We start from the raw sequence: 12,023 nt of genomic DNA, 5'->3' as shown, positions 1-12,023 counted from the left end.
AGATGTCCCTTGGTCTCAATCCCTGTCGTAGGGGAGATTTAGGAACTCTCCAAAACTATTTGAAATTTTCTTTGCAGCTGAAAGCATCTTATTCTTCTAATAATGCCTAAATATGAGGCATAGAATAATCTAGAAATCATAGCAGAAAATGTGATTTGGTGGATACAGGATTACTGGAAGAGTAGCAGGTTAATTAGATGACACGAATGATCTGAGTACATTATAAAGCATTTCATTCTGTGTCTCTTATTTTATCCTTTGAATTATTTCTGCCCATTTTTGAAAATACTATTTTTGTCCCCTTTATAGGTAAACCCGTCTAATCACAGACTCCTGTTTGAAGTATTTGATGAAAACAGATTGGTAAGTGGGTTCCAGTTCTTGATTTTTGCTTCATTTTTTAAAAACTGGATTTTAAAGCAGCAGTTTTGAGAACTCTGTTACCTGTGTTACACTCCTGCAGTACATGCTTCCCCGGCACCCTGAGACTCTCTTTGTCCTACTGCTGTTTCAGAATTCTAACAGATACATTTGTATGGCTAGGACAGAAGATTTATTTGTACATGTGTATGTTTTCATCATAGTCAGTATTAGTGAAAATCACACTAGCGATACATCAAACCCTACGCCCCTGCTCTTACGTCTGGCACGTAGCGGTAGGCAGACCTTTAAAGAGGCCATCACTAATACAAACAAACCTTAAATATAAGCCAGACTATAGCCCTTTCACCCATTCAGTCGTGAATCTATGGTGATTCTCTTTGGGAAAACAGAAATGTAATTAACAGTATATGGCAAAAAGGGAATCTATATTTAGCAGGCAAAATTAAGCTGCATTTTAAAAATGGTACTTTCTCAAGGGAAGTATGTGGAAAGTACCTTTCAAGAACCAAAGATATGCCTGAGGCATAAAAGTCACAGAAATACACACACACACACACACACACACACAGAGAGATATGTAAAAAGTGGACATGTTACATCTGTCTCTGTAATGCATATAACTAAGATTTCATTTTTAAAATGGAATTTCAGCATCACATGTGGCTTTAAAGCATTTTGGCAGAATCCGCTAACTAGAGTGTATTCGTCAGGCACCCACAAACCCAAGTGTTCGGCTATGAATATGAGCGTTACTTTGTCCTGTGTAAGCCTTTAAGGAACTCTCAGACGTGGTGTTAGAACTCCAAGTTGTCTGTTATTAGTTGCATTCAGATTTACTTTTCGTGAAACTTGTGTATATTTCTTGGTTAAAAGGAGTATTCTTATGAAAAAAGAAAAAAAGAGAAATAGACAAAACATAAAATAGACTCTTAATTATAGAGAACAAACAGGGTTGCTGGAGGGGAGGGGGCAGGGGAGGGGCTCGATGGGGGCTGGGGATTAAGGAGGGCGCTTGATGAGTGTTACATGTAAGTGATGAATCCCTGAATTCTGCACCTGACAGTAATATTCTCCTGCCTGTTAACTTACTAGAACTTAAATAAAATCTGGAAACAAAAAAAAAAGGAGTATTCTTACAAACCCTTCTTGCTGCTGATTTCAGCTGAAACTCCTGTCTTTTGAGTAGCTTAAATCTAATATAATATTTTTGAAGGAACCTTATGGTACATCTCATTTAACTTCCTGTCCTTGCCCATGAGACAGGTGGGGTCTAGAGCCTTTACATAATTTAAACACAGCAGCCAGTGGTAACAGCACAGTGGAATCTGCTATTCTCCTAAGTCCTCAGGCCAGGGGTAGTGAATAACCAGGCCTTTTATGCTTATTATGGAACTCGGGAGTGTAGTTAATCTCCTGGGCTGGGTTTTACTCTCCAGAATGGAAAGCCAGCAGATTCTGGCCTACTGTACCAATGCCTTTTCTGTTAAAATATTCGGGGCCTTGGTGGCTTTACATTGAACTCTGCATTTTGTACCTTGGGTGATGAGTATTACCAAATAACTAAATCACTTCTGCTGTGTGTATGAAGTTATTTTCTTGTTAAATTGAACGAGAGTCTGATGGGGGTGCAGTGCCTAGCACTCCATCTCTTCTCCAGCAAATACTGAACCCGGCAATCTTAACCTCAGTAGAAGTCAGTCCCTAAAGACCTATCAGGTACACCTTCAGACCAATCCTGATTCTCTCATTTATTGACGATAGCAACAGGTTTTCAAGGTGAAGAGAGGTTCAGATTTAAGGGGAAAATGCCTCTGGTCAGATGTGTTGTAATTCATTATTTAATTTTCTTTTTACTAAGAGAAATTTGCTGTTTTTTTTAAAAAAAAAAATCTTTTTCCATTTTCATTACTGAAACCGTGGCTACTGTTGAGATGACCTCACCATGGAACCCAGACTAGAATTCCAAACCCAAAAGGGCTTTGACTGCAGACGTAAGAAATCATGTGTGAGTGAATACACACTTCATCTGAAACATTGTGTTTTATGATACTAATAGGTAGCTTTGTCCCAGGTTACTTGCAGAGTTGGTGTGCGCCACCCCCCCACCCCCACACTGAACACCCGCGGTGTTTGTTGCTGGATCAGGTCGTCATCCAGCTAGATGGTACACTACTATAGTGGTCCTTTGCAGTTCGAGCATATCCACGTTCTAGCTTCCATTTCTCTCGTGGAGATCAGTTTTGGCATTTAACCCACAGGCCTTTGGAAAACAGGTTTGCACGAATGTAAACACGGGGTTAATCCTCCACACCCTCATTCTAGAGCTGTTGACAAAGTCATGCTTTGTGGATTTTAAAATAAACTTTTTGTCACTCTCTGCAGCTTTTGGTATTTTCCCCTCCCATTTTCTTTTTTTTTTTTTTTTAACTCCCTCCTAAATACACTTCTTTGTTAAATCACTGATGTTTCTGGATCATGGAAAATAGTAAGCTTGAAGCCCACAGAATATATCCAACTTGACTACAGATCTGATGACAGGTCTTTGAATGTGGACCTTTATTACTTAGGTCCTTTTTTGGCCCTTCACAAAAATGGTAAGATTCCATGCTTGTGATAATATTGCTGACTCTCGCTGGAAAACAGTCAGCTCTGGGCAGCCTTCTTCCTGTATGGTATTTAAGTTAACTCACTATGAAAACCACATCACACCCTTCCTCAATTTTCCTTCCTTTTTTGGTGGGGATTTGGGGGGAGGGTTCTCCTGTCTGGCATATAGGAGACAATGTTTTCCCCAGCTGGGCTCCTTTTCTCTGGGACTTACATGTCTGACAGTCCTCTTATGAGTGAGATCGCCACACACACACACACACACACACACCCATTAAATGAAAAATACAGTAGTAGGAGGCAGACAGCTAACTGATGGTGTTATAAGTTGTGCCTCCCTCCACTTAGCTATTTTGTTCCTTGTAGATCATGGTCTAATTATTTAGCATTAAAGGGGCACTCATTCTGTGGGGTGTGTAATCATATTTATAGTACCTTTTATTAGTTTGCATTCCGTCGTGGTAGTGTGGTGATATCATAAATAACAGAGAAACATAATATCCGATGCTTGTGAAAGGATTTTCTTACAGCCAGAGCATTTTTCCTTGTCCTTCGGTTTGCTAGGGGAGGTGGGGGAAATAACGGTGTGTGCTCATGTGTTCAGTGCCCAGTGCCCGGTATTGGTTTAGGGAGTCCGAGTGCTCTGCCTTTTCGGAAAGAACTGTCCCGTGAATTTGATGCCGTCTAGATTTATAGCGGCATGGCTTGGGCTGTGTTTGCTGCCTTAGTCAGCTGTGAGAGCTCCCTGCTGGGGCCACTCCTGTCTGATGGAAAAGCAGCAGCTGGGAAGGTGCTGTTTCAGGCTCTTGCTGTTTAAAAAAAAAAAAAAAAAAAAATGAGAGCGAGAGAGGGGGGAAAACTCCAGTAAGTCCACAAGCTGGCATTGGAGGGGGAGACCGTGGTCATGTGGTTCTGGCCATCCTACCCTCTGTCACAGTGCGGATGAGAGCTTTTTGCTCTTATCCAATCATGCCTGGAATGCCGCTTGCCACTTGGGTTATTTCTGCTATCTGTCGCTCTTGGTGCCGCAGTGCTAACGGTTTGGCAGATGGGACACTTTTTCTTGGAGTTTGTGTCTTCGGTTTTTGACTTCTGGCAGCGCCGGGCGTGTTGTTGCCGCTCGCCCTCTCCCTCCCTGCCCCCCTGGGCACCATGGCCCATCGGCTTCGGTTTCATTTTGGCTCGGGGCGCAGCAACACGGCCCCCGAGTCCGAGATCCTAGACCAGGAGAGGGAAGACGACTTTTTCATGGCATTCCACACTCTGCCGCGGAGGAGCGGCCCGCACCCTTGCGCCCAGCACGGCGCGGAGGCCGGCGGGGGCCTGCGGGAGGCCGTGGGCGCGCTCAAGCGCAGCACGTCCATGTTCATCCCGCAGCTCCTGGGCCCGCTCGACGCGCGGCCCACCCGCAGCTCGTCCGTGCAGATCTCGCTGCAGCGCAAGGCGGCCGACGGAGCCCCTGACCCGGGCGTGCCGCCCGAGGGCCCGGACGGCGATGCGGGCTCGGCGTCTCGTGCCAGTGGCCCGGAGCCCCCGGAACCCGAGACCCCCGGGAGTTCGCCCCCAAGGGCGGCCCGGGCTCCGGGCCCGCAGCTCAACGGCACGTGCGGCCGCCGAGCACCTGGCTCCGCCGCCTGCGATGGCCGCGAGGAGGCCGAGCCGAGGGCCCCGCGGGGCCCCGAGGGGGGCGGGGGGCTGCGGATCCAGCACCGCGCCTCCAGCGCCGACGTGCGCCAGGTGAGGCTGACGCCCTTCGGGGCTGATGGCCAGAACAGCCCTTCGGCGCGGGAGCCCAGGCGCTGGTCCCTGCAGCACGTTCCGGATGCTTCTGGAAGCTCCGGGAAGCGCTGCTTCGTCTTCCAGTTGCAGCAGCCGCAACCAGGCGCTCCGGGGCCGGGCGGGGACTTCAACTTCGGTTTCACCGGCACCAAGGGGGACAGGCTGGTGAGGTACCCCCGCATCCGGCTGGAGAGGAGCACCTCGTACCCCACGCAGCCCCGTGCTGAGCGCGGGAGCCCCACGGAAGAGCGGGGCCACCCGGAGACGCCGCCTCGGGGCCGCAGGGGGGCTCCCGAAATCCACAGGACGAACTCGGTGGAACGGACGCCACAGGGGCAGGGCTGCACGTTCAAGATCAGGCAAGATCAAAATGCCGGGCAGCAGCACTTCAGAATTCTCGTGACCCGCGGGCCGGACGAAGCCCCCCAGAATCCCGAGGAAAGTAACGCCAGCAGCCCTGGGTCCGTGGTGGCTGGCGCCCCGGTAAGTTGGCTGCGTTTGCGTGTGAGCGCCGGCTCCGAGGGGACTCAGTCAAGCGCAGAAAGCTGCTCCTGCAGGCTAATTAAAACAGACTTCATGCTCCTCCTCTCTGGGAATTTCCCTGCTTCGGGCCATTGTAACAAGGTCTGGCTGAGTTGTGGGACCATGATTTGTAGCCCGGTCTTTTGTAGAAGCCCATAAAACTGTTAGTCTTTAAGAAGACACCGTGTGTTTAGATCCTAAAAGTCAAATAAGTGTTTTGAAGAGCGATGTGATCCCTGCCCCCTCCTTGCCCCTTTCTGAATAAAAGAATTTTTAAAAACTTACTACTTTAAATGAATCTGCGCATGCCCCAACTTGTTGCCCTTCGAAATTCATTTAAAAACTGCTTGCATGTGTAGCCTGTGATACTGTTTCATTTAAAAATAACCAGTTCTCCTAAAGGTGAGACAATGTCACAAACTTGAGTCTAGTCTCTGAACAATTAAGTGTGCAGAAAGTTTGATCAGTTCTTCCTAATGGCCCTTTTTGCTTTGGAGGGTTGGCCCTTGTTATATAATTTATTGTCTTTGGGCTTTTGCCCCATTAAGTAATACTGAGCAAGAGTAGTCATGCTTGTGGGGACTTGTTCATGATGAGATTTCGGAGGTCGTGCAACCTAACACGGGCCACTTGAATATCTAACCTGGAGGTTGTATATAGAATAGTAAGTGTCCTGTCTCCAGCTGTGGAATCAGGCACCCTAAAGACAGATTTGGTCTTTCTTTCCTCCTGTGTTCTTACTCTCTCCCTTTGGTGAACGGGAGTACAGAAAGACAGCTGCTAATTTTACTAAGCAAATGATGACTCTGCAGCTTTCATGGTTTACAGTGGGATAAAAAGTTTTACCAGTTAACTTTCTTTTACCTAGTAATTACCATTCACTGAGTGCTGTCTAAACAGCTGACTCCTTATATTTTGAATTGGATTCCTCCCTCCCCCGCCTGCCCTGGATTTATTTGGTGACCTGTTTGATGATAAGATCGTGAAATATCGAGGCAACTTTCTGTTTGGGTTTTGGCTGTGTGCTGTGACTTTTCAAAGTGGATGACTGAGTATTACTGTGGAATTGGATCGTCTTTTATTGCCATGTGTTGAGAAATGTTTTTGGCTTACCACACGGCTCCATCATTGGTTTGCACCATTTGGAAGGTGTATTCAGATGCTCTGTGCAAATACAATTTTTCTTGGAGTTCTGTAAATGTTTCTTCTGCTTTCATTTCCATTCATCCTTTTATTATCTCTAACCCTTTTGTTAGGAAATGTCTGAGTGCTTTGTCTTGATTCTGAACCAGTATCATTTTTATATAATAGTACAAATTTCAGTAGCATTTTGATATCATAATAGTTCTGACCTTCACCCCAAGACAGTACATCACAACAGTTGTAGGCTTCACTGGGCAAGACAATTTCTTGTTGAACTTGGAGTACCTGCCAGTGGAAGTTTCATAAACAAAATGCCTTCCTAAAGGTTTGGTAACTACTCAGTGATATTACCAAAAACTGAAGTCATTTTGCAGTTCTGTGTCACAGACAGATGGGTTTATATAATTGAAGTCTCATTTGGCTTGAGATTTCTAATGCAATTAAGAAACAAATAGGATAACGAAAACTGATGTGTACTTAGATACAAGGGCTATTCTCTCTTGAAAGGACTGTGAGAGCCGAAAACATTTCTTTCCATTTTGGAAATTTAATGTCTAGAATAAAGAGCCTTTCTTGAAAATAGGTTCTCTGGTGCAAATTTCATAGGTGTAGTTCTCAACATGTGAATTTTTATACACCTGTGTATTTTTGTTCATAGACATAAATTTGTTGGTAAACAGCTTTTTTTTTTTTTAAAGCAATAACTTTTTTTCTTTAAGAGGCAGAACTGAAACTCGTCACATCACAAAAACCGACTGCTCCATTCAACACTTTTCAAAGGGGCAGGGGTGTCAAGTCTAGGCAGCAGCTGCCCTGGCCTTATTTATCTTGAGGGAAAACATTCACTGGGGCGTCTCCAGTCTGGCTGCCACCAGGCTTTTTTGATGGTTCACATGTCTGCTGCTTTGGTCAGAAGGGTACATGAAAATTTAACTAAAATCTTTTGCAGCCTGGTTTCTAAATGCCATCAGAAACCTTTCTTGATTGGGCAAACCACTCAGACTTCCTTTACAAATGTGCGCCTGTTTCACATCTATCTTCTGCCTTGGACCTTATTACGGGGTTACCCTTTAGAGTAGTTTTCTGTGTTTCTGTCTCCCAGACATCCTGCCATGAATAAATCTCAGATGCAATGTGACTTCAGAAAAAAAAAAAGTCGACCAGCTAGATTCCTGGGCAGGAGGACATGGAAACCTCCTTTGGTGATGCTTTTCCATCTGGTCTGGCCTCCCATTCAGGGAAGTAGAATTGGTTCTTGTGGTCATCCGCTGGGATATTTCAGAGGACTTTAGAAATGAGCAGTTCCGGGGCACCTGAGTGGCTCAGTGGGTTAAAGCCTCTGCCTTCGGCTCAGGTCCTGATCCCAGGGTCCTGGGATCGAGCCCCGCGTCGCGCTCTCTGCTCTGTGGGGAGCCTGCTTCCTCTTCTCCCTCTCTGCCTGCCTCTCTGCCTACTTGTGATCTCTGTCAAATAAATAAATAAAATCTTAAAAAAAAAAAAAAAAGAAAGAAATGAGCAGTTCCATTTGTGGTGTTATGGCCAGCCATTTAGTGAATGCCTTATTTTCTGAGTTTTTGAGGTATCTGGTTTGGCTATGGACTGCTTCACTGTATTTGAGTTTTTCTCTTGAAGTCAGATCCCTCTTTCCCAGCCTCAGTGCCCCCTTGAAAACAGTCCCAGGCATAACCACTGCTAGGTTCTGTACTGTACAAGCTGAGTTTTCGTATCCCGTTAATGTTACCAAGTGTTGCAGGTCCACTGTGTATATAACATTACACTGGGTAGTTGGACGGTTTTCTGGCACTGTCTTCAGCTGCTGGCTAACAGGGTTTGTAATGTAAGCGGGGGAGGGAGGTGGGTGCAGGCAAAAACAGGTCGTCACCGACCCACCACATAGACCAGTGGGGAAGGGAGTATTTCTCCTTTCCTTCCAGCCTGGGTCCTCTGCATTTTCTCTGTGCCCTCTCAGTGGACATCAGTTTTGCAGAAGTAGAGGAATCATCTCTTGGGATTAAAAATTCATCTTATCAGACAACAAAAGAATACCCAAACTGTTTATATTTGGAGGGCATTTTAATTTGAATCTCTTTTAGAGACTGTACGGAAAAACTTTGACACCAGTACTAACTGGTGTCACTTTTTTACCCTAAAAAACAACTCTCTGAATATATGTATAAACCACCCCTTTGTTTTAAAAAAAAAAAAAAACCACACCAGCAGCAGTGTGATGAGTAAGAAAAAAGCTGCTCTTTCTTTCATTCACCGGGCTGGATTCTATAAACATTTTTTCCCCTTGAATATAGTAATATTGGGGTCTTTTGAGAATACTCCAATGCTATGTAACAAAATTTCAGCTATTCTCATGGATACTTTGATTCGACGTCCCTCAGGGTTGACAATGACAGGAGTTTTTACAGAGTCTCTCTAGTACTTCAGCACTTGAAGTGCTGTTTCCCTTAGTCCTTGTAACTAACATCTGGTGGGAAGGCGTTGCCTCACTCAGCCTTCCTTGCTATCCTGAAAAATACTGCTGTTTTTTAATTTCTGATGAAATTGTCATTGGATGTGGGAACTAGCATATTCTATCACTTGGTATGTGCGTAATGGGAATTAAAAAAATATCTTTGAACAATTTAAAAGTCTGTGTAGCTAAAAAGTAGTTAAATGCTTCCAGTGATGTGGCATTTTTGCTGAAATTTTTGGAGATGGTACCTCCAGTTGGTGCTTTGCAGTGTAACAGAGAGAAGGGGGCAGCTTTGGAGACGCCCAGGGGCAGCTTGCCAATTTACTGTGGGGAGTTAGAAGCCTTCTCTGTGATTACTCTTCTGTGAAAAATGAGGATAAAAATGTCCAGCTCCCTGGTTTTTGGTGAGGTTTAAATGAGGGAGGATATGTGGAAGTACCTGGTTGAGGTTAATGTTGGGTTTGGTTTTCCTTCTTAACCAAATAGTCATAGTATACAAATCTTTCTTCCAGGAAGGTAATCAGGTTAACTCTGAACAATCAGGTTCGCATCAGCATCAGGCATAGCAAGGATTTAAGGCATACCTGGAAATACTTAATAAATAGCTTTGATATTCTTGAGTCATGTCATCTATCCTAAGTCTGGCTGTTGGATAATCAGCATCACAAATACTACCACCACCTGTGTTGATGGGTCCCTAAAAAGACTCCAGTTCATTGGTGAATTATGGACTGCAGAAAGGGATCTTTAATTGCATCCGCTGTAGTGTATTTTCAAACTTTGAAACATCTGTTTCACACTTCATATTTTTGCCATATCATTTTGCTTTAACATTTCCATTGGTTACATTTTTTTCCTTACAGGTTGAGGCTCACAAGCAGCAATCTATTATCTGTACAACATCTCCAGGTTGTATGATTTGCAAATGAGGGTAGTGTTCAGGCCTTATCAGATTCTGCCTTTTGGAGGGTTTTCATAAATGCTGCAGCTGCTGCTCTTGGCTAAGTCTGGAGCCAGAGTTCCTAGGAATTGAAATTAATCCATAATTTTGTGACACATGTTAAGAAGAAAGTTGTTATCGCTACATAATAATTCATAATACCAGAAGAAATTGAATTCTCTTAAACTTTAGTAAATGTTGGGTGTCTATATAGTTGATTCAACACTTAAATAAACAGAATAGATTAAAAGAACAGGGAGTTAAGGCAGGCACTTAAAGGAGCAGATACAAAGTATCTGAACACTAGGTGTAGGGACCACAGGCAGTCTGAAGCAGAGGTTTTTGTTTGTATAATTGATGGTTTAGAACTGAGTCCAATCTAAATGTTAATGTATTGTACAACTTGAGATAACGAGGCACATTTTTAATAAAAATAAGCACATACTATTGCTGAGCACTATTACTGCCCTTAAGTATTTTGACCAGCCCCCCACCCCCAGCTCTTAAAGATAGTACCAGGACATTGCTGTAATGAGGAAAATGCAGGAAATGCACAGGGTTGAAACTATTGATCAGATGCACAAATACCAGAGTATCTTAAGTTTCCACTGTAATTGCCAAAAGAAGTTAGGGAAGCCTAGTCCCATCTAGTGGCTATTGAGAAGTTTAGTATCCTGTCTTGGGTCATTCACTTCCTTGATTCATACCAGGCAGTGTAGTAGAATAGAATTCATGCGCCGCCCAAGAGAGAACACCAAGACCATCTGCCTGCTGCGTACACCCAGCCCCAGCTCAAAGATTAAAAGGGCCTAAAAGGATAGAGTGTTGAAAACATTAGTTATAAAATTTCAGGAAGTCTGTGGGTTTTTTTGTTTGTTTTTGTTTTCCCCGGGCAAATGGAGGTCATCGATTTTTAGCTTGACTCCTTAGGCATTGTGGGTGAATAACGTTCTCAATGGATGTTCGTTTTTGAACCTTGTTTATTCTGCTCCCAGCTTATTTGGGCGAACTGGAATACAGAGGACTATAAAAGAACAAGCGAAACAGGTGGCCTGAAAGGAAGTGGTTGATGTCCTGGCCGGTTTTGTGTTGTCCTGAGTTGACACTTCGGTGGTCTCTAGGCATCACCACGTTGTAACAGGAAGTTGAGCTTTCAGTATGGAGGATGGAGAGATTGAATTTCAAGAAGCCTGCTTTTTATACCCTGATCGTTTTAGAACCATGGGCTGTTGTCATACTTGGGAACAGAATGCCTAATGTGAAGGGAGTGGTCCTGAAATGAAATCAAAGTGTCAGAAATTGAGTTGGAAGGGGTCCTCTCTGCTTCAGATGGGCTGTGATCTCTATACCTTGTTCAGATACTTTGTATCTGCTCCTTTAAGTGCCTGCCTTAACTCCCTGTTCTTTGAAATCATTCTGTGTTTATTTTAGTGTTAAGTATTGTGCTAAATTTTGCTTAACAGTTAAGCAGAGAGGGAATGATCCCAGGGAGAAGAAACCAGCATTCCCCCCCTAGCAGATCTGCCCCTGGATTTTACACAGCCTTCTCTTGTGACTTAATTTTTATAGACGGGAGTGGGGAGTGAATCACGGGGCTTTTACACCCTGCATATAGTAACTCGGAGGAGTCTTCTTGCAACCTGTGCTCTTTCTTCCCATTGCTCACCTCTTGGGGTGGGGGGGAGTGTGTGGCTAGGACAGGGTAGGGATGGTACGAGGCGTATTACGTATTTGGTGATTCAGATAGTTTGATAGACACATGGTTTCTCTTTCTTACACTCTTGAAGTCAGTCTAGAACTGATAGACCTTTAAAATATATTTAATGGCCCACATGTCATAACTCATTTCCTTGATTTTTTAAAGCTTCATAATCAATTGTATTTCTTGACCATTTTTTTTTCATACTCTCTCAAAATACACAATTAGATATTTGACTCTTGAGGGAGAAAAAAAGAACTGCTTTGTCCAGGTTTTTTGGGTTGAACAGAAAAGTTGAGTTGGAGCAGAAATACGGAAATGTGTCTGTCGAGCTCCAGCCGAGAAGCCCAGCACTTCTCCGAGCAGGGAACTTCTGGCTAAGAGTTTATTGCTCAACACACACCTCTCTCTAACTCTCCCGAGGAGTCCGGCCAGGTTGACCACTTCACACCAACAGCACAGCTCCACGGTTCTTCTGTATTCTG

General features: G+C 44.2%; 1 protein-coding gene across 7 annotated transcripts in view; it reads left to right on the top strand.

Annotated features, from left to right (window-relative positions):
* NEDD4L (NEDD4 like E3 ubiquitin protein ligase) overlaps positions 1–12,023 on the top strand; it is a 329,515-nt gene that overhangs the window by 188,828 nt on the left and 128,664 nt on the right. For 4 of the 7 annotated variants that reach the window (XM_059139231.1, XM_059139230.1, XM_059139232.1 and 1 more), the window contains one exon: positions 310–363. In XM_059139231.1, the coding sequence (XP_058995214.1) occupies positions 310–363 (54 nt within the window). Of the gene's footprint in view, positions 1–309; positions 364–4,853; positions 5,254–12,023 lie in introns of those variants that run through there. The other 3 variants (XM_059139229.1, XM_059139227.1, XM_059139228.1) reach the window with 3 other exon arrangements.

This window comes from Mustela lutreola, chromosome 11 (assembly GCF_030435805.1).
Source record: "Mustela lutreola isolate mMusLut2 chromosome 11, mMusLut2.pri, whole genome shotgun sequence".
Lineage (NCBI taxonomy): Eukaryota > Metazoa > Chordata > Mammalia > Carnivora > Mustelidae > Mustela > Mustela lutreola.
Note: the sequence above shows the minus strand (reverse complement) of the source record. Positions and strands in the feature narration are given on the sequence as shown.